Here is a 26,531-nt window from a genome sequence, read left to right on the forward strand (position 1 = left end):
CAGGGAGACCAGAGGCTGCTAAAAGTTATTTAAGTAAGAGCACATTTATCACCTGATTTCTCTGGTAAGAGTGACAGTTGTGGTGCTGGGTTACTTGCTCTAGTTCAGAGAGAGACTAAGCTCAAACTACCATCCATGAGCAACCCTCCTTTAAAGCAGATAAGGTGCTGGGTCTTACTAGAGATCACAATTCCTTCTCTTGCATGAAAGGCTGTCAAACACCAAGCAGGGTGGGTAGAGCAGGAAGTGGAAAAATAAAAAGTAGTAGCACAGGAGAGACATTAACTACATTTCTCATTTTCTGACTAAGCAGAGTGAGCAAAGTTTGAAAATGCATACTCCTGTAAGCCTTTTAAAATTTAAATACCTGAGTGCATATGAAAAAGCATACAAGATAAGAATCAGAGACAAAGCATTTAACATCCCACACGTATACTTTTACAAAGTTACAGCATTTTTCCCCTCAGATAATCCATTTTACATTCCTAATTATTTCTGCACTGTGTAAAATATGCCTGCATATAAAGTTTACAAAGGCCTCTTTTGCACAATTTAGACATATATACAAGCCAAAAAAAACCAACAGTTTTTTTTTATTAAAATGTCAAGTGCACAATTAGAGGTTGTAAAATACTTTTTTAATTAAAACAGAACTGTGTGCAAAATTAGACAAAAAAAGACTTTTTTGCTATTTCAAAGAACATAAGAGGTCAGAATTTTAGGTTGAGGCTAAACTATGTCTATGTTAAGAGCAGCTGAATACTTTATCAAGGAGAAACCCTCAAGGACTTCCATGATTTCAATACCTGTGCTCTCAATGAAGGGCTTAGTGGTCTGTGTGTGCATGTTTGAAAACTGTGCATCAACTTGAACACAGTTAGAGATCCATCTGCTGATTTCCAGAGTTCTGGTGATTTTTTTCTCTTGAGCACAACTGGCTTGAGAAGCAGTAAAACTGGGAATGTAATGATAATCTCCATCTATGCTCGCTGTGTTTGTTCAAAACATCAGAAAGGGTGGAGGAATCTGCACAAAAGAGTTGTGCAGGTCACTGAACACCATGATAAAAGCAAATATTTATTTTTTGATTTCCAAAATATCAAATATTTGTTGAAGAACCCAAAGCTTTAGTTTTCACCTTACACACACAGGATTTCAGTGACATTGCCTATTAAGATAACAGTGCTTCACTAGGAGTATGCCAGAATTAATGCAATTATCACATGACCTTTTACCTCTCAAGGTGAAGTTTTACAGTCAACTCCAACACAGCAATGCCATTACTGTCCCTCAGTGTCTGCTTTGTTCACTTCAACCTTCCCATCTCTGGGCCAACACAGGTACTCACACAGCTAAGCTGAAAACTTGTTGAAAACAGATTAAGAGGCAACCCCCATGGGATCTTCCAGCTAGATCAGCTTCCCAGCCTGGTCACTGCATGGCAACACCCACCACAGACAAACAGCTGCGGGGTGGGAAGCTATGCAGCATAGTTTAGGCCAGGATGCTAATGAGCACCTAATCATGGCCTCAGACTGTCAGCTATAGGGATGGGGTTCAACTTTATCAGCCCAGACAAAAGCCAGCCTGTTAGCCAACTACTTGAGATGGTCACTTCTGCAAAGCACATGCAAAAGCAGCACACTTTGAGCAGGTGACAGTGAGGTGATGCTGCAGGTAAAGATTCTGCCCAGAAGTAGATTATACCCTGGGCTAAGTTACCTTTGCATCAAAAGCAGGAGAACAAAACAGAAGACTGAGGGGAAGCTGAAGAATGAACAGAGGAAAGAAAAGGGCATAAAAGTTCTTTGACTATATGTTTTTAAAGGACTAAAGATTACAGGACCATTTCTCATAAATATATTTCTATACTTTCCTCTGAGACTACAGCACATGATAAAGCACCTGGTGCAGTCACTAATACATTGCTTTGCAGTTCAACTTGCATTTTTCTGCACAAGTGCTTTCTGGGTGACTTTACCCTTTGACAGTTCCTATACAGAAGATCAAGTAAACCAAGCTTGAAAGGCTCAAGTGGCCTGATCAGAAAGCTCACAAAGGCAAGAGAGTAGCTGCTGTTATACAAACACAGTTTACTTCATTGCTGCAATTTTACATCAGCACGAGGCTTAGAAATCAGATTCTGTAGTTACCTAAGAAGGTAGCTCATTCTGCCTAACCAACACTACATCCTAGTGCATTGCTAGAAGTAACATCATCTCTGCACTTTGTTCCACAGAGGAAACTGTCTCTGAGGATCTTTCTCTCAGTACTGGTATTAAAGCTTGAAGTAGCATGCATTTGAAGCCCTGGGAAGCATGTAAAGCAGCAGCCCTTACAATGACTGGAGTAGTCAAAACCTTTTAAATGATGGCTTTAGCAGCCAAGGCTTTATACACTGCAGTATGACATTCTAGAAATAGGAAAGAGACTAGCTGTGTTCCCAGGGCAGCAAATGAAAAGTTATGTTGAATATGGTGGTTATCTGAAGCAAACACTATGATGCACCCAAAACCCATCTCCTGGGGTTCATATCCTTACCTTCTCTAAGGAAGTCTAACTGCTGGGGCCTTTAAATGCAAATCCATTCTTTGGACACTGTCCTGGCAGGATCATTTGTGTGTACAAGTCCATCCTCTGCTGCATACTACAAACACAAGTTAAGATAGAAGCAATCAGAAGCCAAACTAGTGCAGAAGAGAGCCAGCAGCTGGCTATGCAACCTCAACCTTTCTTAAAGCCCTGGGCAGACAAAGTTCAGGTCACAATTAGACATTCATAATGCTTCCATCACCACGGCATCAAGAGCAATTCAACAACAGAAACCACACTGGGGTAATCAGCCTCCTCTAACAGCACAACACAGGGGTGCACACAGTATTTTGTTGAAGATCACTGCCTCCAGACCCTGGCAGTCACAACTGACTGGTCTCACGAGAGTGTCCCTGGAGATCAGAGATAAACACATCTCCTGCAGAGCCACACACATTCTCAAAGTCTCTAAGGGAAAAGTTAACAAGTTCACTACTTGGAAGATTTGCATAGAACACTTTTCCTTCAAGTTGTCCTAATACTGAAGGATGACACTGGCTACTCCTACTTATTATACAATTTTAAGATGAAAGTTAAAAACAATGAAACAAACTCATTCCCCAAAGAGCCCATACTTCTTGCTCAGAGCCACCTTGACAATTTTGTTCTATCTCCTGAGTATGGCTTCAAGCACCTACCCATTTCCATCACCATTTTCATGTTATTCCTTAAACCCAGAACAACCTCTTCAAACTACACTAGAAAGGTAGTTCCCAGACTGCCTCCACTTCCGTTCTCCAAATTCAAGGCTATGAAAATATCATGAGAAAGTTTCTGCTGGGCACTATCAGTCTTCCCTTTGCTTGCTTATATTTGTGTTTAAATCCTTAGCTAAAATGATATTTATGAAGACTGACTTTAGCCCAAAGGCTACTGCCCCAAGATGCCTTGTGGAAGACTCCTCCCTCACTCCCCATGAGACCTACAGTGTTAGCCTATATTCCATCTCTCTAAGTTAAAGTTCATCTTCTTGAGTGCTCTGCAGCTTCTAAGTCTAGTAGCTGCATTTGCCTCCAAGCATGTGTTCTCACCAGTTTTCAGTCTTGCCCTAAGTTCCCACCATTTGCAAAGCCCTGGGTCATCTTTATGGAGCACAGTATCGAAGGGGATAGTTTACTCACAGCAAACGACAAACAAATCCAGCAGAAAAGCCATTCCTGGACACAGCATAAACATGTTTGTGGCTTCTCTTCAAACAAATCTTTTCAAAGGGTTTCACAAAGCAAATGAAATTCAATGAAGTTTAACATCGTGAACAACTATCCGTGTCTAGGAGAGTTGCTTTTTCCATTTTCCATAGGAACTGCTTATAACGCTTTTGTATCTCCACAGTTTTGTGTTCCTGGGTACCTTTGTGAATAATTCTTCACTAAACAGCAGAGACAGTCTGATGCCAAGGACAAGACTTGTAATCATTTCTATCAATTTTGAGCCTATTGTCAGAAAAACAGCTGTAGGAAGGTTTTATGCTGTAGAGAGTAGCATTTTCATACAAACTCATCACAACACATCTCACTAATGGTTTCCTGCATGCCTTTTCCATGATATTAATAGCCATACCAATCCCTAAAAAATATTACCACAGTCAATATACCTATGTACTACTCAGTTTCTTAAACACAAGATCCAGGGGTCACCTAATGACACTAATGAGGCTGAAAGTAAGTCTTCCCCCTTCCATTCAGCTTTGGAACTTATTGCCATCACATGCTGTCTCCAACCCCATTTTTTTTAAAGTAGCTACAGAGTAAGGATATGAACCCATGGCAGATATGTCCATCCACAGCTTGGATGTCAGATCCAGGCCAACAGTCTCTATTACCTATCTGCCAAATATACCTGAGGGAGGAACTCTCCAGAGCTGCCAGCAAGGCAGTATTTGCTTCCATTCACTTCTGTTTCGTGGACTTTTTAGACACAGCATCTTCTGTGGTCAATGGCAACTGTGGGATAGTAAAGGTCAGTGCCATGAACAAACGTGCTTGTCTTGCTTTAAAGCAATATTAATGCCACAACAATATAATTTATTCAGGAGTAATAAAAATTCTTTTCTTATGCCCAAAATACTCCATTTGTAGATGACAGAAGCTTTGATATTCTTTGTCAGGTCTTTCATAGCCTTGTTCCAATTGCCACAAAACTGTAGCTACTTAACTGTTTTGTTTTGAATTGGCAGTTCCAGAAAATATCCTCTTTTTGCTAAAATGCCATGTAATCCACATGACTATCCATCTACTGCTAGACACTTGTATATATATGTAACATTTAATAAAAAAAGAGAATTATTTTCCTCTTGGATTTAGTGAGCAAGATGCACCCCTCGAGCCTATTTGCACCTGCACAGCTTTATAAAAAGAGTGTCATTAACATTGGGTCCTTTTGGCCAGCCATCTGAGGCTACCAGAAAGGATAATTTGTGCATCTGAGGTAACAGAGAACTTAAGATATAGAGTAGTTTAAGTTTTTCTAGAATTCTTATGAGAACAATCCCATTACTTCCAAAACTAACATGAAGAGTAAGGAAAGAGACCTTTTGCCAGCTTTCTTTGCAGAGTTCTTATTAGTGGGGATAAAGAGCCCAGTCCCCAAAGCAGACCATGATGCAGCTTTCTTAAGTAAACTAATTTAGTAAGTCAATACAGAGGTAGCTTGTATCACCACTAAAAAAAAAAAAACAACCACCACCAAACCAAATATCAAACAACCCCCTCCAAAAACAACAACAACAAAAAACCCAAACAAAGCACCAGAAAACAATGAGACAGACTCCTTGGGCAATCTTGCTTTCCTTCTGAAACACAGCTACAGCCCTTGTCTTTGGGACATATCACTGTTAAACTGAAGTTCCTCTGCCTCCCTTTGCTGAGAGACAGACCACAAGAACTTGCAGTAGTGGCCATGACAGCTTTACCTGGTGCTCCAGAGAACAGCTTTCCCACCATCTGAGCCACTTGGCCCTGCTGTTGTGCTTCCATATGCTTTCCCCTCAGCTTTGGTGGGACAGCATTTGCTGGGGCAAGAGCACTTCCCTTTCAGTTTTCTTCCTCCCCCTTTTTTTTTATCATTCCTTCTACAGGGTCTTTCTCTGTTTCAAGGAACATGGAAACCTGTTCAAAACTAGCTATTCAGCCTGCTGGCTCTGCACTGCAATGGTAATTAGCACTTGCTAATTTGTAACTCCACCTTGGAGATAAAGGTAACAGCTTCAGCCACAGGTTAGACTAAGGGAGTTATCTGCTCCAATTCCCTTAGGGAACTTCGGGACTGCTCCCAGCCAGGTCTGTGTTACCCCCAGTCTGAGGGGTGACAACCTCCTAGAGAAACAGCAGTGACTTAGAGTGGTCATGTTTCCAGATGGAAAAGCAGGCGATAGAGGAGATGGGTAGTGTGAAAAGTGAAAAGTGTCCAGAGAGGGATACAAGACAAACATTCCAGTCTATCTTCCCTAATTAAACAAATTTCAGGAACAAATACTTGCACATTTTACATCAGGTCAGACAGAATTTCTACGGTTGTTCTTCGTAGTTGCATATCACTATATAATGACGCAGTGCAAGGATTTAACTCTTAATACCTATCCAGTTCTTGAAATTGTTTCCCAATGCAAACCTCTTTTCCTTATGAATTGATCCTTCTTGGATCTAATCAGGTAGACTGGATTTTTTTTCCAATCAATATTTCTGAGATTGTTGTATTCTCCAAAGACCCTCAAAACAAAACATAATTAAATTTCAGAAATCAGTTTTGGATGCAAGAACAAGTTTTCACATCTTCTAAAGGTTGATGTTGGCATCTATACCCTTAAAGGGATCCCAAACATTGATCACTAAAGTATGTGGAAACATTGAGGATCACTGTCTCTCCTGATTTCCTAACATTTTTCCATTATACATTTGCTTAACAGATACAAATATCCAGAAGGAAGCTGTGATTTATATTACAAGTGGGTGTGAGCTGGGAGCAGTCAGCACACATAGCCAAGCAGGTTTTCAGATCTCTGCCAAGTATCTTGCAGGTCAATCAACAGAACCACAGACATATCCAGCACTATTTGCACACAGGAGCAGATATGTGCCTAGACACCATCTAGAGGTTTCATTTCTCTCCCTGCAGATTTTCGATCCCTGTTTTTCCTATTACTTAGTTCTCTGTAGTCTTGAAAAATTTTTTGTTTGTTAAGTATTAACTATTTTCTGCTTTGTGACAACAGATACTGAAGATAACCTTTTCTCAAGCTACTGATTGACAGCTTCTATTAATTTCAGGACTCTAAGACAGGTCCTGTGTTGCAGGATAGTCTTACTGCATATACCTCACTGTAATACACAGGGGAACACTAGCAGGCAAAGAAAACTTGTCTAACTCATCCACTAGCATTTCAAGATTAAATTATCTCCCCCTTTGTGAGGTCTAGGAAGCTCAGCAGACCCTAAGCAGCTCTGCAGCACCCCAAAGTCAGATCCTCTGACTGAAGCCAGCAGAAGGACCAGAAAAAGCAATGGACACACATCATCCATTTTGACAGATCAGTCCAAAATCCAGTGAACAGCAGATTTTTTCAGAGACTGTAAGGGATTTTCAACTACTTCTTTGGCTGGCACAGGACATGGGTATAATGTGCACATATACACAAGCTTGCAGCATAATGCCTATAATGTTCATTGCTGGAAAGCAGCCCCAAATCAGGAGGAAATGCAGCTTTACTATAAGGCTTTTTTAGAAGTGGTTCATACAAAAGTTTGAGAGAAGCAAAACTAGTGAATTTTGTAGTATAATTACCAAAGTTGAAAGTTTTAGCATGGTACTTTGTTCACAAAAACTAACAAGACATGCTATTAGCAAAAGTATTTACATAACCAGAATAATTTTCCTTTTCCAAGACTGAAATGTATCCATTTAAAGAAAGGTCATGTAACTTCACAAATAGCAGGAGTAGCAGCACTAAACCATCAGGTCATCTGTTAATCAAATAGAAACATTTAGATCCCCATGGCTGCTGTTTAATCATGGACAAATATCACAGACTCTGTTCTCAACAAGGAAGACTAAAAAAAAAGCTTTCAGGTCTAAGGAGCTTTATTCCAAGATCAACCCAACTCTACCCCTGGAAACACCAAAAGCCCCTTCAGTACAGATGCCTTCCCCACATTTAATCAGATAACCTGCTGTCCACTCCATCTGACTACAGCAAACAGCTTCCCAGCTGTGTAAGTTGATGGTAGCATGATGACAAGAAGCAGTGGGAATGGAGTCAGAAACACTTTCTGCCCTGGGTAGTGTTGGGACTTTTAACACACCCCATAGAAGGCTGCTTCTGAGTAAAGAGAAGTATCCAGCAATATATCTTTGTGCCCTGAATAACCTGAGATCACTGCAGTGTTTAAGAGAGCCACTTGCATAGATGACACACATGCCTTGAGGCACAACAGACAGATCTCTCCCACCACTGAACTGTGTTGTAAATAAGTAAAAGGAAAAACTACACTCAAACTGATCTCTGCAGCAAACTTGAGCAATGTTCTAATCCCTCAGACTAATCCAAATGTTTTACCAGCTAGCAGAGGAAAAGTCAGAAGACAACAGTGAGAGCTGCTAGCTGAAAGTCAAGTGATTCAGTATGTTACACAAACAAAAGGAAGAATCCATGGTGCCATTTTGTATGGTGGGTTGAGTAAGTCTTGGACACTTGCTACCAGCAGAAACATTTTTACAGGCTTACCAACTTGGAAGGAAGGTGGAGTTCATTTTGTTTTTTCATTTAAATAATTTTACTATCCTGATATACAGATACCTATTGATCCTACAGATACCCACCTTTCTGCTGCTTTTCAGACACCATGGTAATTTTACTAATTAAAACCTACGAACAAAGGGATAATGACAGTCTATGGAGGCATGCAACAATTAATCTTCCCTGTTAATGCACTGCTCCTCCAACAAAATACAGTAGTAGTTCAAGGCACCCCTGCTGTTCTAATCCTTGGCAAGCTACATTCATTTACAAAAGTGAATCATTAAGTGTCCCACCCAAGAAATCATTCCGGTGACAAGTTTGCGCCATTAACTAAACAGTTGAAGTTATTTTGACAAATTCATGATGGAAACCAGCTCAATATGAGCAAGGATAGGTAATGAAGAGTTCCAGATTCTGCCACTTGATGTAAACATGTGAACTCCATCTGCTGGACAGCAACTGAAAGCCACCAGTAGGCTTTTATGCCCAGGGAGCCCATTCACTGCAGATGTGATCTCATGCAATCCAAGCTGACATAGTTAGTACAATAATAATAACAAAAAAGAGTGCAAAGAGTCTAAGAGCCGTGGTTCCGAGTGTTGCTATGATGCTGTGAGTACAACTAAGCTGATGAAGAGGTTTTGTTTCTGGCTGCTGCTGTTATCCATCTGTGACAAAGCTCCCAGGCTAAATACACATATGGTTGTTTCCTAACCCAGTTCTGTCAAGTGATGCTGGTTAGCCAGACAGAGATACACAAACAAAGCTGCTGGCAGCAGCTCTGACTACTACCGCTCTGATCCAGCCTACTTGTTTCTAGCTTTGCCAGTTTTAAACTCCATCTAACTTATTGGTGCTTCAATATAGACCTGAGCAATGACCAAGGTAGGAAAAAGCCTCACTTGTTTTCCATGATGATCATTACAGAGGATCTGATCCATCACAGAGAACAAGTGAGTTTTTTCTAACCTTAGTTGTATTACTTTTACACACCCATACTTCTGTAGGTATGCATACATAAATATTAATGCTATATGTATGTTGCACATGTATATACAAGTTGATTAGTGTATAACAAGAAAAACCACACCTAATCCATAGCAGGAAGAGATGGAAGCAGACAGATGAGAACACTAAGATTACTCTGTATTTCCTTGTGCAGGAAATATCATAATCATACCATTATTGCATAAAAAGACCTTTTAATTTAAACCACTCCAAGAGAGAGAACCATATACACACTGGCACAACAGGGAGATAACCCAAACCTAGCCACTATTAGACCAGCACAACTGAATACAGCTAGAAACACATAGAACAGGCCCACGTTCTCAAGCAGTGCCTGTATCTCAAGACAAGTACTACAAAGGTGTGAATGAACAAGTTCTCCTACACACCTCAGTTCAACAGCACAAGAATTTACCATAGGAGACAGAACAGAAGAACACTTTTCTAGTTATTTTCAGTTCAAGGACTTCCTGAGCCAGGTGTGGTTTCTATGTATTCACTAACTCACAATGAATTTCCTGCCATGGAATTTATCCAGTTTGTTTGAACCCACATCAGTCTTCAGCTTCCACATCATGTTTTGGCTGAGTCCTACAAGCACACTACCCACTGAGTAAGAAGCTCCTCTTTCCACTGCACTATTTAAAGTACTCTTAACAAAGTACAAATTATAAATTTACTACTAGAGGTATAGACTTTGACAGATACTTTTGAGGTTTTAAAGGTAATGCATAAAAGTGATAAAAATGGCATTAGAATTCAATAAATACAGCAAGACTCATCTTTGTTTTAAAACTGCATACCCTGTAGCAGTAGCTTTCAAGTTTGTATATGGTAAAAAGTTCCTGTAGAACATGTTAGCAATTGCCAAGTAGAGCAGTTATTCATTACTTTCAATGTACATATAGCACCTAGTACACTCATTTATTCAGGATTAGATAAAGAAAAACTCCTCCCTCCCATGAATCCTATTGTTCTTTCTTAAAAGCCTGGGACTAGACAGAGAATGAGACCACTGATTTGCTGTCAGAGCATGTTGCCAGATATAATTACAAGCTGAAGAGAGATATCAAAGACTGACAGATCCCGAATAACTTGCTCTCCCTCCTTTTCATTAGGAATTCACTAAAGCTATTTTAATAGCTTAGAAGGCATCCATTTCTTTACACAATTGGGTTTCATCACCAAAAGCTATAAGAGCATTAAGAAGAGAATAAGACTCATCATTAAGATGAGTCTGAGAGTTTCAGGATTTCTGATAGATACTGAAGACTAAACCAACCCCTGCCTCTACATTGTTGTGTGGAAAACAGAATTGGATTATTATAAAGCAACTTGACCTTGCAAAACACAAGTGGTAGAACCTTTTGGCAGCAGGTCAAAGAAACTTTCCTTATTTCCATAAGTATTCACTAGTTAGATTTATGAACCATTGTCTGATCATTAGCCACCAGCTCTGTATTGCTTTTCCATGTACATGCATTTAAATGGATCACTTAGTAGAGAGGATACCCCATTCCTTCCTGCAGCACATACTTAACATTTTTGGAATTAGATTTCAGAATCAGAAGACAACATTTAAGAGAGTTCTGATTGCTACTTCAAAGGAACCCAATTACTTATTGTATCCTTTACAAAGCAAAGAAACTTGTCTAAAAAGTAACAAAACTTCATTTTTTAGAAAAAAAATAGCCCAAAATGTCAGCAACAAAGGATCACTACATCTACTGGAGTATATACAATTTGTCTGTAGATCAAACATTTACTCTGGATAGAAAAGCAATAGTCAAACACTGAATCTCACAACCAGGAAAGAGGTCGACTCCAGAAATTCTTCCTTATTTTCTTTAAGATGGAGGTACTTGTAATTGGCACAGAAGCTATGTAAGAATGGTTTCTTAAGAACAGCGAACAGCTATCAGTTAGACAAGAATATAGAAAAGATATTTAGGGACTTGGGGCTGACCAGTCTGTAACCAACATATATGCCCCCAGCCCAAGCAGCCAGCAACAGGACTCATACGGGACCCCATTCAGTGAGAGATCTGTGTGGAGCCTGACACTAAGCTTGCAGTGGCCAGTCTTATTATTTTAAGAAATACAACATGTCAAAGTTATAACAAAACTATTATTGCTACATTTTCATGACATATAGAACTGTTATTGAGAAACTTGGTTACATTGCCAGTGCAAGTTTGGAATTTTATTTTTCTTAATCTTACATTAATGAGGCTGAGTTTGGTAACACATTATCATAACCATAAGACAGTTATTGAAGGCATTATAAAAATTAACTCATGAGTGAAGAAAACATTTTAATAGCAAAACTACAACAGGCAGCTCACAGACATATTGGTTTAGTGTAAAGTAATAAGAAAACCTTTGTCATCTTACAGGTACAGGAGAGCCCATATTGCTTAACAGCTACCTAAGTAGCTATTCAGACCCTTCTCCAGAGACAAAAAAACTCAAGTTCTTTAACAGACTCCCTGACAGATGATGAATGGTTTATGGCTTATAGGTAACATGGCTCTTTCCAAGGCCTCATGACTGCAGAGGGCAAATGCTATTCAGAGTTTTTGTTCTGTTGAAAACAGTTAATATATCCAGAAGAGCCAAAAGCACTTTGTTAGAGGTGTTTGAGGTCAGGAAGAATATATGCCTCTATATGCTTTACATATGCATTCAATACAGATTATGCTTCAATGCAAAACTTATTTCTAGAAGTAAACAGTTTTCACCAAAAAGGTCAAGAGTTACTTTGGTAAAAAAAAAAACAAAAACAGGCAGAATTTCAGAAGTTGTTAGGGCAGACCTCCATCTACCCATTCTAAAGAGGGGCCAAGGGCTTCTTTATAGACATGGGAAGGAATACCACACACATCAGTTCCCACTGAGGGCATAACAATGCAAACTAACAAGCTTAAGAGGCATGTTAGGTAGATGGAAAAAGAAAAATCAAAAATATCCCACTTAAATGTGCGACCTAAGTTTAAAACAAAAACAAAACAAAACCAAGTAACCAAAAGCAGACAACAAACAAACCAACTCCAAAAAACTATGGCTACCTGAAATACTCTAAAACTTGGAAAATCCTTAGATATCCTTAATTTTTTTCCCTGAACAAGATACTGAACAAGTTGTTCTTGGTAACACAAGCCTTTAGCAGAGCAGACAATGTTCTTTTGTGAGCTTTGTGCATTTGCTGCAAAGAAAGACTTCTTTGTTCCTGCTTGGTTTCTCCTCTGCTTTACCTGGGGTAATATGCTGTGTAGTTCATGAAGAGCTGAGCCCCAGCAGGGTAGTAGGCTGTGGAGGGCTGGAGTGTTCGTGGGTTGAGGAGCATGGATGGCTGATACAGAGCAGCTTCTGTTGGCATAACTGCAGCAGGAGCGGGAAAGGAGTAGGAAGGGGGTGAAAGGCCTAAAGGGAACAAATGGAAAATAGATTAGGAACTCTTGAATTCCAGAGATAACAGACCATACATACACAACAACCCTGCAGTATGTCAAGAGCCTTCACAAGTTTCTCACTCCCTTACTCATCACAGAAAATAAATCTGAGCCACCAACATGAGCTGATGATAAATGTTGTGTCCACCCCCCAGTCAAAAAGCAAAGTCAGGAATACACTAAAAGCCACCTCTTGCTCTGAAAACAGGGTATCTTTCTGAGGAGGAGGCCAATTTTTTTTGTTCAGGTTTAGATTTTAATGAAGTCTGTAATCAAGAAGTATGAGACTTCTCCACTGTAAGAAAGAAACTTCCATGATAAAGATCTAACATCCTCCAGGAGAGAGGACACTTTCATCCAGATATTCTCCATCCTTCAAACATCTGTCTTCAATTAATCTACAGCAGATCGAGCAGAGTCACAGTTTTGCAGCTTCAAGTGTTAATATCAAGTTTTAAAATAACACCAAAGTGCACTTTGTGGTGTTGCAACAAGATGTAAGGCCCTAAATGAATTCTCACTGATGAGAGCTCACCCTCCTCCTTTGCCATTCTCTTCTTTTGTTTCCCTCTTCTCCTCTCCAGTGTCATAAAGGTGAACATATAAAAGCTTTAAATAAAGTAAGCCTTTATTTTTGCTATTCAGAGTTAAAAAGACAGTCAGCAAATATTGTGAAATGGGGCAGTGACAGAGCCAAAAATCCTTATCTGAGGAATACATCACCAGCATTCGTAGTTGGAAATGGGAACACTGCCACCTAAGTGTTTCTGAAGTTTGGGACTCTGCCCAAGAACCTGTCCTAGGAGTTCAGAACATTCCAACCCCTGTCTGGAACAGCTGTCACATATAGGACTACATACTGCTGATCCCTGCTCAGGATACTTTCATTGAAAAAAAAAAAAAAAATCTCTAAAGGATTAGCTGAAGGTCTACTCGTACTCCACAAGAAGCCACTCCCAAAAAGTTTGCTGCCATATTAGCAGCTCTGACTAAGGTTTAGAGGACATTTCTTAAGAAGTCCAACAACAATAATACATTTGCATAAAGAGAAAGAGAAAGCTCCTACTTGACTACCTTGTCATTTATGATTTTGGAAGCAAAGTATTATTTTTCCCTTAGGCTCAGATGTATGTGGCACATATGCTTAGTAAGTTAGCCCTTAAGCTCTTAAAGCATTTCTCCCAAACATGGCCCAAAGTCCATGTTCATCCTAGTAGTTCTGAGAAGCAAAATTTAATAGGAAATACACTTTCTGCAATTTTCTGAGGGCAAAGCCAGTGTATTTTACTCCCAACACAAGGAACCTCGATTCTGTACAAACAATAAAAAGGAGACTGGATGTGGCACTTAGTGCCATGGTCTAGTAACCACGTTGGTAGTGGATCAAGGGTTGGACTTGATGATCTCAGAGATCCCTTCCAACCCAGCTGATTCTATGAAAGGAAGAGTTTAGTCGGTAGTGGTTCAAAAGGCAGAACACTTGTGATTAAGTCCCAAAGGGGAGTATTGCCTATTCATAAGTTAAATTTTGCAAGTAAAAGGGGAAGGGCTTTTACTTGGCATGTCCACCATGATGAAAAACATAAATGTAAACCAGTTTAAATGGGAAACAATTCTTTAAGGTCTCAGCAGGGCTTACAAATTACTTTTCAGAATCACCACTCACCCCAACAACATTAAGTTTCACAGAGGGGAGGGAAAAATTGTCAATGGAAGAGCAAAAGTAGTTCTCCAGTCATAATAATTCACAATCAAAGGGAAAAATAATGATTGCAAGCTGCTGAAGATTTAAGACAAAAAGACCTCATTTTAATACCCCCATCTGACAATTCTTTCCAGGAACCAGAATCAGAGTCAACAGAGCAGCTCCAACACCTACCCGCACACAGTGTAGAGTATTGACAAGACCCAAGCAAAACTTACATGGTAACTTACATGGTGGTGGGGACAAGCCATTTCGATTTAAAGTGCCCCCCATTAATACAAAGTTCATCTCCTCAGCAGAACATTGAAAGACTTCAACATATCTGTCCTTCATAGTCTTCTTATGACACTTCTGTGCAGCCAGGAAAGCTCGATCTGCAGATTTCATCTGAATAAAAGCATCTCCTGACGGACGTCCCTATAAACAAGGCAGACAAAAAAAAAAAAATGTTTCTGTAGCTCCCATGAAGGAGCAGCACAGCAATAATTTGTGCTGTTAAAAGCCGTCTCTTCAGTCATTAATATATTTATTTCCGAAGTCAAGTACAGTCAGTCAACCTGAGACCCATCAGCATGTTTAAGTTCTCTCCAAGGTTTTTCCCATTTGTGGTAACTTGATTCTATTTATTCACCTGTTTTGATTAAGCTACACTGTAACTTGAGCCATGTTGTTTCTACGTTAAAAAAAAAAAAATGATTCCTATGGTACTTTGGCGCTTTGAGACCTGCTCTTAACAATTCAGTAAGAATGCAGAATTGGAAGATCTAATCCCCACTTATTACCTATGACTTTGAAAATCCAAAGATAAATACAGTCAAATGCCAAATGTTAAATGATTTTTTAAAAAAAAATTTGATCTTGTGAAGACCAATATGGGCTGGGATGTTTTATAAGGGTACTAACTAGCCTAAGGCTTGGTATGAGCTTTTTGCAGAGGAAAACAAAACAAAACAGCAGTTTACATATGTAGCTGTAAATGAGTGGGATACACCACTGGGAAGAGTCATTTTAGCCACATGCAGCTGCTGACTTGAAGTAGCCAAAAGTAGAGGTAGAAATCTGAAGCCAGCTGTAACTTCAGTTCTGGGCCAGTTCTTCTTGTTTTGGAGGGAAGAACAACTTTATCACCATCTTTGGTACAGTCATTTGTGATTAGAGGGTTAAACCAGAAATAGCAGGTGCATGGAGAAGGATACAAATCTAATCAGGCAAAAGCAGTATCTGGGGAAAAAAATTGCTGACAGCTTTGGGAAGGGCAAGGGTTGCAAACAGCCCTCGAGACTATATGCACACACCAATTTCTTCATCCAGGTTCTTTCATTACTGCTGGCAACGACTGACACTTCTGTAAATCATTATTTGTACTTTAACATCTGCATCATTTCTTAGCCTATCCCAGCAGTGCACATTTGTTATTGTTTTTCAGCCTTGACTAGGTCAAGTCCTCACAGACACAAGAATCTCCTTAGATAAAGAGGTATTGAAATAACTATAGTCCCTTCTCCTCCCCCATAGTCCCAAAATACATAAGCCCTACTTCCTACAAGGAAGTATTTTGTAGTTTTGGATGACACTAAGACTAAGCTGAAAGAATTTTAGAACCACCATTTTTATACCACAATGATCAGTTTAATCAGTTATCAGTTGAACCACTCAGAGCATCTCCACAGAGTGAAAGGAGCTGCCAACTCCTCCTAGTCACAAGAGTACAAAGATAAAGATCACAAGAATGCACAATCCCTTGTCTAAAAAGTTCTGGTAAAAACTTCTTCCAGAAAACAGTGGCATTTCACACTTCAATGAGCTGTTAAATCTTGGTTCTTAGCTGTGACTGTTTAAAGAGAGAAACACAGTGCAGGAAACCCAAAGCTTCAGTTTCTGACTTATGTCATAGGAAATACTGTCCCTAGAAGGCTGCAGTCCCATTTGTCCTCAAACATATCTGATGCACATTGTTCAGCAAGGCAGGGGCAAACCACTCCTTTGAGAACTAACATTGCCCACACTTCTGTTTGGAAGGCACTCTTTGCCTGGCACAAGAGGAATCATGCATGCTGTTGAGCAAGATTCTTCAGTTCAAGCCTCCTACAGTGCAGGATCACAGCTGCTGCTCCAAGAGTACCAACCCCTCCAAGACTGTGGCTTAGCTTTCAGCACATGGGTCTACAGCAAATGTAGCAGCTTACACAGCAGAGTTCAAATCATTTATTGCCAGTACACCTTTAGAGGAGAGCTGGAGGCCCACTAATACCATTAGTGCCAATCCCAAAGGTGCTTCCCTACTGATATCCTCAGAAGGACTGTGTTCACATATACAAGCATTTGGCAGATGTCTGGAAATATGCTGCCTACCAACCTGGTGGTTCAGTACCATGTGAACTCCGTGGGTCCGAATATCCGTAGAAAACTCTCCCAAGAACTCCAGGATGTCCTCTATAGTAGCAGCATAGGGAAGACCACGCAAACGTATGCAGTCTCTGATGTTTGTGGGAGGCACAAATTGTTGAGGTAATACTGGAAGAATAGGAGGTGTTGGAAGAGGAATGAGAGGTATGGAAGAGTACCTGTTCAGCACCTGTGCAAACAAAAACAGAGAGGTTACAGGAAGCCTCCTTACTCATTCTTCAGAGGGACAGAACATAAGCCTAGTGCCATTTGTTTTCACTCACTGTTTTCGTTGCAGTATTTTAAAAAACAAGTGAGCTAGATTCTGAGCTTAAACCACAACAGCAGTGCTTAGAATTCAAATGTTTTAAAATCAATGTTTTTTCCTGAAAAACAATTTTGTTTTTGAGAATTTACTTGAACTGTTAATGTAACTCTCAGAAGATATCTTAGAACATGAAACCTGCATTTCTACAGTATTTCTACAGTATTTTTATTGTGAAAGTATCCTAAGACATTCTACCATCTACAGAGTCATGGTGACATTTTTATCCAAAAATATCTCCTCTGCAAAACTTCAGGAGAATCTGGGAACTAGAAGCATATTTCACTACCAAACACCCGATTTGGGATGCAATAGTCCATTGAAGTAACAGGTGGCATTGCTGAATCACAGTATCTGTGACAGTCACACTTTGAGATTTCTTATTAATAATTTTAACAGTAAAAACCCTGTCTAGTGAAGAGTTCTCTGAATACTCAATCATTACTCTCGAACTCTAAGCAAGATAAAGATTTATTTGCATTTATACAGCTACCAGAAGGCTTTACTAAAAGAAATATATGAGAGCACTTGAGAAAAATACAATGACAAGAGTGAGTGTTGCAGCTCTGCCTTATCATTAGTGGCACCTTTTAAACATGACATTGAAATCTCTACATATTTGGGAGGACAGAGCTGCATCATTTCTTGGTTACAATGACATGGCTATAATTTGCACCAGAGATGACACCTTTTAGAATCACATTTAGAAGTTAATGGCCTCAACTGAAGCTCCACAAGTCTTTGGAGACTTAAACAATCCTCTCAGCCCTATTTCCTTTCCCTAACAGCATAACTGCGATTAATAGTGCAGCAAACTGTTAACACCAGACTCTTCAGGCCCAGTTTCACAAAGTCATGCCACCCTCTGCTAGGTAGCCTGTGCTGGCAGAAGATGACAGACATCTGCCCTTAGAGGCAATTTGTAAGACTCTTCAGACACATTGCTCTGAAGAGGACAACTACATCAAAAAACTCTGCTTTTCTGTGTCAGTGACTAAAGAGAAGTCTTTTTAGATCAAGATTTGTTGCTAACACTCCTTCTGAATAGACCATCATTGGACTTTGTAAAATTCAGTATCCGTAGTGTAAAGCACTAGACTCACATCAACTTTCTGCAAGGCTACTGGAAGCCAAAACCCCAAAGGTTTGTATATATGAATGAGAACATCCATATACCATAGTCTTACATTTTAAGGAAGCAGAGCCTCACAGAAATTCAGACAGTACTCATTCCAGCAAGGGTGAAGAGTGAGAGAAGATAAAAGGAGCTGTCAAGTCATGGCCAACTAGTATTTGCTTTCACTGCTGCCACTGTGGAAGTTTGGATAACAAGAAGCCAATGTTTGCAAAGTTTGCACCCACCTGCTGAACTTCTGCTGCAGTGCTCCTGAAGAGTTCAATGTACCTTTTCCCCAGCAAGTCCTTATGCTTTTTCAGTGCATTTTGTGCGTATTCCTCACAAGCAAACAAGACAAAGGCATCTCCTGTCGGCCTACTGTCAGGGTATGTGACAAACAGGACTCCCTCCTTCCCTCCTGTTACAGGGCAGTGCTGGCCAAAGAAAGTCAGCACTTCTTCTGTTGTTACATTGAAAGGAAGACCTCGCATCCTGACAATCACTTGATTTTCTTTTGACAAGAACTGTGCAACCTCGTTGGAAGTGCCTTTAACAAGAAAAAGTACAGAAGCACTTAAGTCCAGGTAACCACATAAAATCATGAGCAAGTCTGGCATAGCTGAGTCCTGCCCACAGACAGTTTTTGAGCAGGTAGAACAGTATTTGCCTCAAAAGCCAGGAAATATGTCCCTCTGATAAACTAGATATATTGTAGAAGACACCTCCCATTAAAGTATAATAATGTTACTCCATCACTTATTCAAAAGGAAAATAAGTACTTGCAGTGTTCAAAGTCCAAGGAAAGCAGTCTCTGAATATCTAGTGTAACCAGTACCTGTGCTACTGTGCACTTCACCTTTCTAAATTTGGAATACCTTCAGCATGCACTAAAGCCAAAATATATAGCAACTAAGTATCTAGATAATTGTGCTGGGAAGGAAAGTTGGAAGGGCATGTTGAAAACAGCTCAGGAATTTCATCCTATCCTGATAGAACTGTCAAAGTCTGCCAATTCTACTTTCAGTACTTTTACGAGAAGCCCAGTGATACTCAAAACACGACCCTATCCAAAAGGTAGCTGCTAACCAACTTCACATCTTAATTCAGTCCTTTCACTTGCAGCTCCTGTGCTGTGAAGTTTGATTGCACCAGACGTGCACCGTTCTTCACCAACATCAGTGTGCAGTGGTTTTACTTTGGCTAGTGTAACTGTTACCAAGCCTATCGGTGAGCTATTTAGTTGACACTTAACAGCCTTTCCAACACTAACACCTCAAACTCAGATATCCAGTTAGTCACTTACAATCCCCAGAACAAATCTCTGTCAGGGACCAACAAGGACCTTAAGGTACTATTGTAGATATAACAGCTTATTGGATCTTAATTCAAATTCTATACACTTTCAGACATAAAGGAGATGAAAAGAGACCAAGGAGTAGTTTGTAGAGCAAATTTTGCTGCCTTTTAATTATCAGCAAATATTTCAATATTCCCCTTCAATAAGCATTTCCCCTAAATCCTCCCCATTATGTTTGAGGCAAAGATTTGATTTGAAGAAAGTTGGTCCCACAAATCTCTTGTATTTACAGTGGTTTAGTTTTATGTGCAAATCTCCACAGCAACAGTAGTCATATTGCTTCGAAAAACTACTCTGGTTTCATTTTTTCAGCAGTCAATAACATTTAGATCCCCACAGTTACGATGACCTAAAAAAATTAAGTTTGTATAGAAGATCACTTTGCCCAATCAAATCCTGCTTTGACAGGCTGCTTCAAAATGGCAAGACTGTGGAAGAGAAAGGCTGACAGAAATTATGGAACATCTTTGACTTCTGCTAGCAGAGTACATAGTAATCAATACACGAGCCAACTTGTTCAAAGACAGAAAATGAAAAGTCACATTCAATGGGAGCAGTTCAAAGCCAAAAGTTAGTGATCCCTTTTCGTCCTCTAAAAATTACCTCCTGCAATTTTAAGGAAGTCTTCACCTGTTGCCTTGTATACCTAAAGGAAGAAAAGAGAACATGTGATTGGCATGCAATTCGCACTCCTTTTGAGAAGAGGATTTCAAAGCCAGTGTCACGCACCTCAATGTATCGATTCCCCATGTGATGCTTGTGCCTTTGTAGTGCTAGATCTCTATGCTCTTCACTTACGAACCTCACAAGAGCCTCCCCATTCCTTCTACCTTGGGCATTGAGACAGAGTGCAGCACCTCCCCTGCAAGATTTAAATCAAAAGAGATGAAACTCCGTGACTCCCACAGCTGAAGCACTACAATTGTACAGGTAAATTCTTAGCTACTAACTTGGCAATATTTAGGCCTTTGAAGAATCTCGCTATGTCCTGGTCAGACGACTGCCACGGCAATCCTCTTGCTCGGATAACAGCATTGTCATCCACAAGTTCCATCTTGCTGCTGCAGGCACAGAAACAGGGAGAGACATTTGCCTGTAGTATCTGCCACACACCACCCTCTCTTCTTGCCATTTGTGTTCCAGGGACAGGCTTCTGTCCCTGCTCCATGTCTACTGGATGGCAGAGGCTCAAGTGCCACCACCATCCAAAGCCACATCACAACTGAAAGCCACTCCTAGGTAAAGTCTATCCTAGGGAAAGTTTGTTTTGTTAAGCTGCTTCTTTCCCTTTCCCTGCTTCATCACATTTTCTCTTTGACCTGTCATCTCTTTGATCATGTTCCCAATTTATTTCCCTCTCCTGACATCATTTGTGCTTCTCCATTATCTGAACAAGGTTGCTGGTATAAAAATCAAGCACTTGCTATTCTAATCTAGATAGGTGGAAATTGAAGCAGAGCAATTAGATGTAACTGAGATTAGTGCTTATTAGTTGTACTGTGACAGTGTGTTAAGAGCCAGTCACCAGCCAAGACCAAATCTGTTCTTGGCTGTACTCAGCACACACAGGACTCCTGCCCCAAGAGTTGAGCTGTAACATTGCTTGTTCAGGCCATCACCATGCTACTAGGGACTAATATAGCTAAAGGCTACATTGGCTGCTTAGTATGGGAATAGCTCAGCCACAGAAAGCCAGGCTTAATTGGTCATTACTGCAGTCTCTTTTGTTCTCTTACTCGTTAAAAGTGTCGATTACAACAAAACGCTCACAGCTACCCAAGGCTGCCTTTCTGGCTACTGCAAGAACAGGTTTTTGCACAGGAGAGACAATGTGATTGATTAAGCAGATGAAGGGCTGTTCAGTAGCAGAGGACTCCCTCATACAAACGGGCTGTGGTATGCCTTTTTATAGAAGGGTCATGTTTCTCACTCACATTTTAATTTCTCGGGTGGCCTTTCTGTCTGTAGCTGTCTGTCCCAAACTGTTTCCCCTTGCCTCTTAATTCTGTACTTCTCACTATCTCAAATAAGATGAGAATCTTCCACCTCACCCCAGAATTTTGTTAGTGAAAAGGAAAAAGCTTAGAACAATGCTGAACATAATCCCTGAGCTAATCTCTCTGGATACTTTCTGCCAATCTTTTTGCATTTTTTTCCTGCTTCTTTTGACTCAGAAGTGTCAGTATCATCTACCATTATGACAGATCCTTAATCTGGAAGGGGGAAGTAAGTATTTGTGGAAGATGGGAATATAAATAAAATCAGTTTAACACCAGTCTCTTATGATATTGCAGAGGGAGCATCCAGCAAACCACTGAGAGAAATCTGTACTTATACATGGAAAGAGCACAATTACATTTAAAAAACCCCAACCAAACAACAAAGCAGTCAAAAGCAGATAAAGTTTTATGTTTAAAACATATTTGGGAATAAGATAATCATTGCAGCTTAAGCAATTGACTGGTAGCACAGTAGCCTTCGCCCAGTATCTTTACAAAAGTGTTTCTTCCCTGTAAAAAAAAAATCATGATGTGTATGCAGTAACTATGGAGTAAATTGCAGGAAGAGTGCAAGATTTAGTAACCAATGGGGTTACTTCTGCAACACTGCTTACATTCTTTGTTAATAGCACAGTATACTTCACACCCACTATAAGCACTTATTAGCAGAACCCAGAACTATAAGCAGTTAACATTGGCAACATTGAAGCCTAACAAGAAAACTGGCTTGCATCCGATCATAGAATACGTGTTCCCTTTGCCACTTAAAGGATCTAATTGATTCCCACAGCAGTGGCAAGACAAATAGAAATAAAGGTAACAGCTATTTGAAAATTAGAAATACAGACAAGCACAGCTTACCTAAACAGTAACTTTAAACAGGAAGTGGTGGGGGTTGATATATGTGCAGCAACAAGAGGGAGAAGGTACTTACCAAGGTCCACTTTCAAATTTGTAGTTCACTCTTTCTGGATCTGAAAATCGGTGATCTGTGAAATACAGCACAAGTTATTTCCTATTTCATCAGCACACAGGACAGGCAGGAAAACCAAAGAAGGAACAGAGAAAACTCGTTCATCACAATCACTTACTGTATGGTTCAGATATTAGTCTTAAAATAATATTCCCCATATCTTCAACTTGAGAGGCTCCATACGGAAATGCTGGACTGTTCTTATCAAGATTTAAATCTTTGTGCTAGAGTTAAGTCAATCATCACCAAACAGATTTCTAATTGGCTTCCTGACAGACAAACACACTTCCATGCTATCCCTGATGGAAAGTCACTTCTCAGGGGAAAATTTAATCCATTTCCCTGCCGAGATATGTTAGCTGCTCTGCCTTGTCCTCTAACTACTGCCACCTGCGGGAATGTGAGGTCATTTCAGGAAGTGTCTGCAGACATAAGACTCCATAATAAGGACATATATTTAATAAATCCATGAATTATGTATGTTTGACAGATACACTTCTGCATGTGGAAGAGACTGGAGTCCTGTCCTCTTTAATTAACATCATCTTTAATCTCTAGGGAAAGATTTGGAGAAGAAGTAAATAATAAACTAAAAGCTCCAGAAATAGGAGGATATAATACACACTTTCTGAATAAGTAAATCCTAAAGCAGAATAAGCATCCTACCACTTGAACAAAACCCACAAATGGCACTTTGTCTAAACCTTGCCTATTAGAAGTTACAACGCAAGTTTTGTGCTCTTATACAGAAGCATTTTGATAATCTGGTAAGAATCCACCACTTGTGTTTTCTCAAGATGCAAACCAGTTCCACAACCCACATCTTCTTCAATTTGAAGGATTTTGGAAATGACTGCAATAGAGAGCAGGAAGTGCCCTGTCCTGGAAAGACAGGCCATAGAAAGACCAAATAAAAACCACACGTTCACAAATGGAGTCTGATTTAAGTTGTATATACCACCCTTTTTCACACAACTTCAAACAGTTTACTACAGTACGTCTCCCTCTTCCATCATATTTGCCCCTCTCCAACACCAGGTTACAGGACTAAGATTACTTGCAACTCTACTTCATGAAGCAAATTTTTAAAAAGGTCTTTTTCACTCACATCCCCTTCTTTGAAGAGTGTAGGGTAAAAAAGTAATCAAGAACAGAATAAGAAACATAAAGAAATCTGGGAATAGGACTTGCAATTTTTTACTTGCCTTATCACTTTGCATCCAGACTTCAGAGCAAAAGTGAAAGTTTCTCAAACCAGACCCACGCTGGCACAGCAGTACAGTAATGCAAGACATTGAAAACTTGCCCACATCCCCCCCTAAACTACATTAGGCACATTTCAAATGCTCAAGAGCCTGCACTTTGGTGTTCAAAAGTTGCTTCATAGTCCAAGACAGCATGTTTCCTCTTAAAAGAAAAAAAAAAAAAAAAAAAAAAAAAAAAGCTTTCTCCACCTAGAGCTGAGCAAAGTTTGAGTTGGCAGATGCCTACATGAAGTGCAGGGAACAGAACAGTTCCTGTTAGAAACAAACACCTCACAGAAGCTTTGCCGTATCATCTAATCAACTGGTGAGGCAGTGCAAATTTCTTTGTGAAATAGAGTCTTACCTATTATTCACAGGATGACTGCAAGTCAGTTCTACAAAACAAAATTTTTTTTAAATTGTCTTGTTGTGAGATGAAAAATAATTTCAACTGAATTAATGCATTCCTCTTCCACAGCAACAAAAGGAAAGCTGCTGTGCCAACACAATACACTTGAGGCTAACTTGATTTTGAGGTTTTGTTGGTTTTAAGTGTGCACTAGAGTATGGAAGGTTAGAGGATGATGTTCAGTCTTAGAACATTTGAAGTGAATTATCATAGTTTAAAAAAAAAAAACAAACCCAACTTAAATCAGTGATTCCTCCCCTCCAACTGCTTGACTATAAATAGTTTGTTAGTCATTGCCTTTATCCTCCCTCCTGGTACCTTCTTTGGGGTAAAGTACTGAGAAAATTAAATAGTTGTCTTAAAAACCAAGCTAAAAAACCTGAATAATCTCAAAAACACAGTTTAAGAGATTACACTATTTATGACAATAAAAAATTTCTTCATTGTAGTATCTCTTTAAACTTGACATTGCCTCCTCCCCCTGTCCCTGGGAAAGAGGGGGTTGAAAAGAAAAGTAACCCACAAACAGACTCCCTTGCAGAGAGGGTACCTAAACAGTACCACACAGATGTTTCTGGGCACCTTGTGTATTAGAGCAGAGGAGTGCATCTCCTCCCTTTCCCAACATCCTTCCCCCTGCAGCAAACAGCTCCACACTGGGCTTGTGCAGAGTCTCTACTGTCTGTTCAGGGAAACACAAGGTGCTGAAGATGCAGGCATTCAAACACTGGTCTTGCCTGACACATTTGTATGAAGATTTCAGAAATGTCTTTCCTCTGTCAAAAATCAAGAGAAATTGGGCAGCAGTTTCAATAGCTATTCCAGCAGGGGACATGCATACACATGTGCACACACATACACTTGGCTGTTAGACTGGGCTGTCAGAACTGAAAAGACATTTCAATATTTCCTTTGTGCAGAGCCAAAGATCCCTACAAGTGATCAGCTGCCAGAGAGGGAATGCAGCTGTGTGAAGGGGTTGGGAATTTGAAGAGAGGCTATCACACAAGGAAAACAAACAACTCCACCACCCCATGTTCATTTCCTTCAATGAAAACGTTTTCTGAAGACACTGATCCACAGGAGCTGTAGTTCCTAAAACACCCTAGTGCCAATGCAAGCTGGTACCAGATGTCAGACAGAGTCAGTTGTGCCAAACTCTAGATTAATATAAACACAGTGGGAGGGGAGGAAGAAAGTCATAAACATTAGCAGGAGTAAGATATTGCTCACACCTTCACCTCCGATTAGTTAAAAGCAAAGCTTTCAGCTAAGATTGGAGAGAAAAATTGATAGTTTTCTGCACATAAGTCACTATTATTAACATGCTTTTAAGTGAAAACCCATATTCTAATGAACAAGACCGATTACATAGAGGTGGACTCCTGTGGACAGAAACACTAGAAGTTCTCAACACTTCTATTAACTGAATAGTCTCTACAAAACCCACCCCTGGTTCTGTGAAGAGATAGGAGATCATACACGTTTGTGTACATTTTTATTTAAAGGATGCCTCTCTTGGGCAATTGAAGAGGCAATTGCTGTGGATAGTCTAAGTTCACATTTAAAGAAGTGCTACAAACCAGACTTGGCTGTCTAAAGCCACTATATGCAGTAGCATACAAATGTATATTCCTAACAAAGCAACAAGCAAGTGATACCCCCAAATAAGGTAGGATGGGAAACAAGGAACTACTTAATCTTGCTGTGCAGCTATGGCACCACCTCCTGCAACACTCAGGAAGTTAAAGGGACCAGGAGGAAAGGCATATTCTACATCATGGTGGCCTCTATAACATGGAAGAAGTTTCTAGATAGCTTCCTCAGATTCATCACCACAGCTTCACTTACTGTCAGTGCCCTCCAAGACTTCCTTCCCACTGTCTCTTCCATTTCTCAGTCTCTTAACTCCTTTCTTACTGAACTAACTTAACCAGAGATGACATGAAACAGTATTGCAATTGTGCTCTGCATTCACCCTTTCCCCTTTGTTCTGTTTCTTATTTAAGTCTCTTTAGATAGAAGATTATATCTTTTTAAATAATACTTTGCATAAAGGTAATCTGATATTACCCAGTTCCTGAGTACTATCCCAGGAAATACAAATAGCAATATCCAAGATTCTCAGGCAATGCCCAGTTAAGGGCTTTTCATTGCCAGAGTTAGGCACTATTGGTTTTAACTGTGCTCCACATCATTGTTTGCAAGCCACCCAGGTCAAAAAACCAAA

The 26,531-nt window shown here is 39.9% G+C and overlaps 1 protein-coding gene across 2 annotated transcripts in view; it reads right to left on the minus strand.

The window, feature by feature from the left end:
* Positions 1 to 916: 916 nt before the first annotated feature.
* Positions 917 to 26,531, minus strand: part of ESRP1 (epithelial splicing regulatory protein 1) — a 33,507-nt gene continuing 7,892 nt past the window's right edge. The window contains exons 5-15 of one of the 2 annotated variants that reach the window (XM_018078447.1): positions 22,767 to 22,865; positions 22,610 to 22,664; positions 20,626 to 20,736; positions 20,405 to 20,537; positions 20,279 to 20,321; positions 18,564 to 18,865; positions 16,848 to 17,066; positions 14,710 to 14,908; positions 12,589 to 12,757; positions 2,542 to 2,647; positions 917 to 1,026 (exon numbers count right to left, since the gene is read on the minus strand). In XM_018078447.1, the coding sequence (XP_017933936.1) occupies positions 2,557 to 2,647; positions 12,589 to 12,757; positions 14,710 to 14,908; positions 16,848 to 17,066; positions 18,564 to 18,865; positions 20,279 to 20,321; positions 20,405 to 20,537; positions 20,626 to 20,736; positions 22,610 to 22,664; positions 22,767 to 22,865 (1,421 nt within the window). In that variant the 3' untranslated portion in view covers positions 917 to 1,026; positions 2,542 to 2,556. The remainder of the gene's footprint in view (positions 1,027 to 2,541; positions 2,648 to 12,588; positions 12,758 to 14,709; positions 14,909 to 16,847; positions 17,067 to 18,563; positions 18,866 to 20,278; positions 20,322 to 20,404; positions 20,538 to 20,625; positions 20,737 to 22,609; positions 22,665 to 22,766; positions 22,866 to 26,531) is intronic. The other variant, XM_018078451.1, reaches the window with a different exon arrangement.

Source organism: Manacus vitellinus, unplaced genomic scaffold (genome assembly GCF_001715985.3).
Source record: "Manacus vitellinus isolate BGI_N305 unplaced genomic scaffold, ASM171598v3 scaffold_1_pilon, whole genome shotgun sequence".
NCBI lineage: Eukaryota > Metazoa > Chordata > Aves > Passeriformes > Pipridae > Manacus > Manacus vitellinus.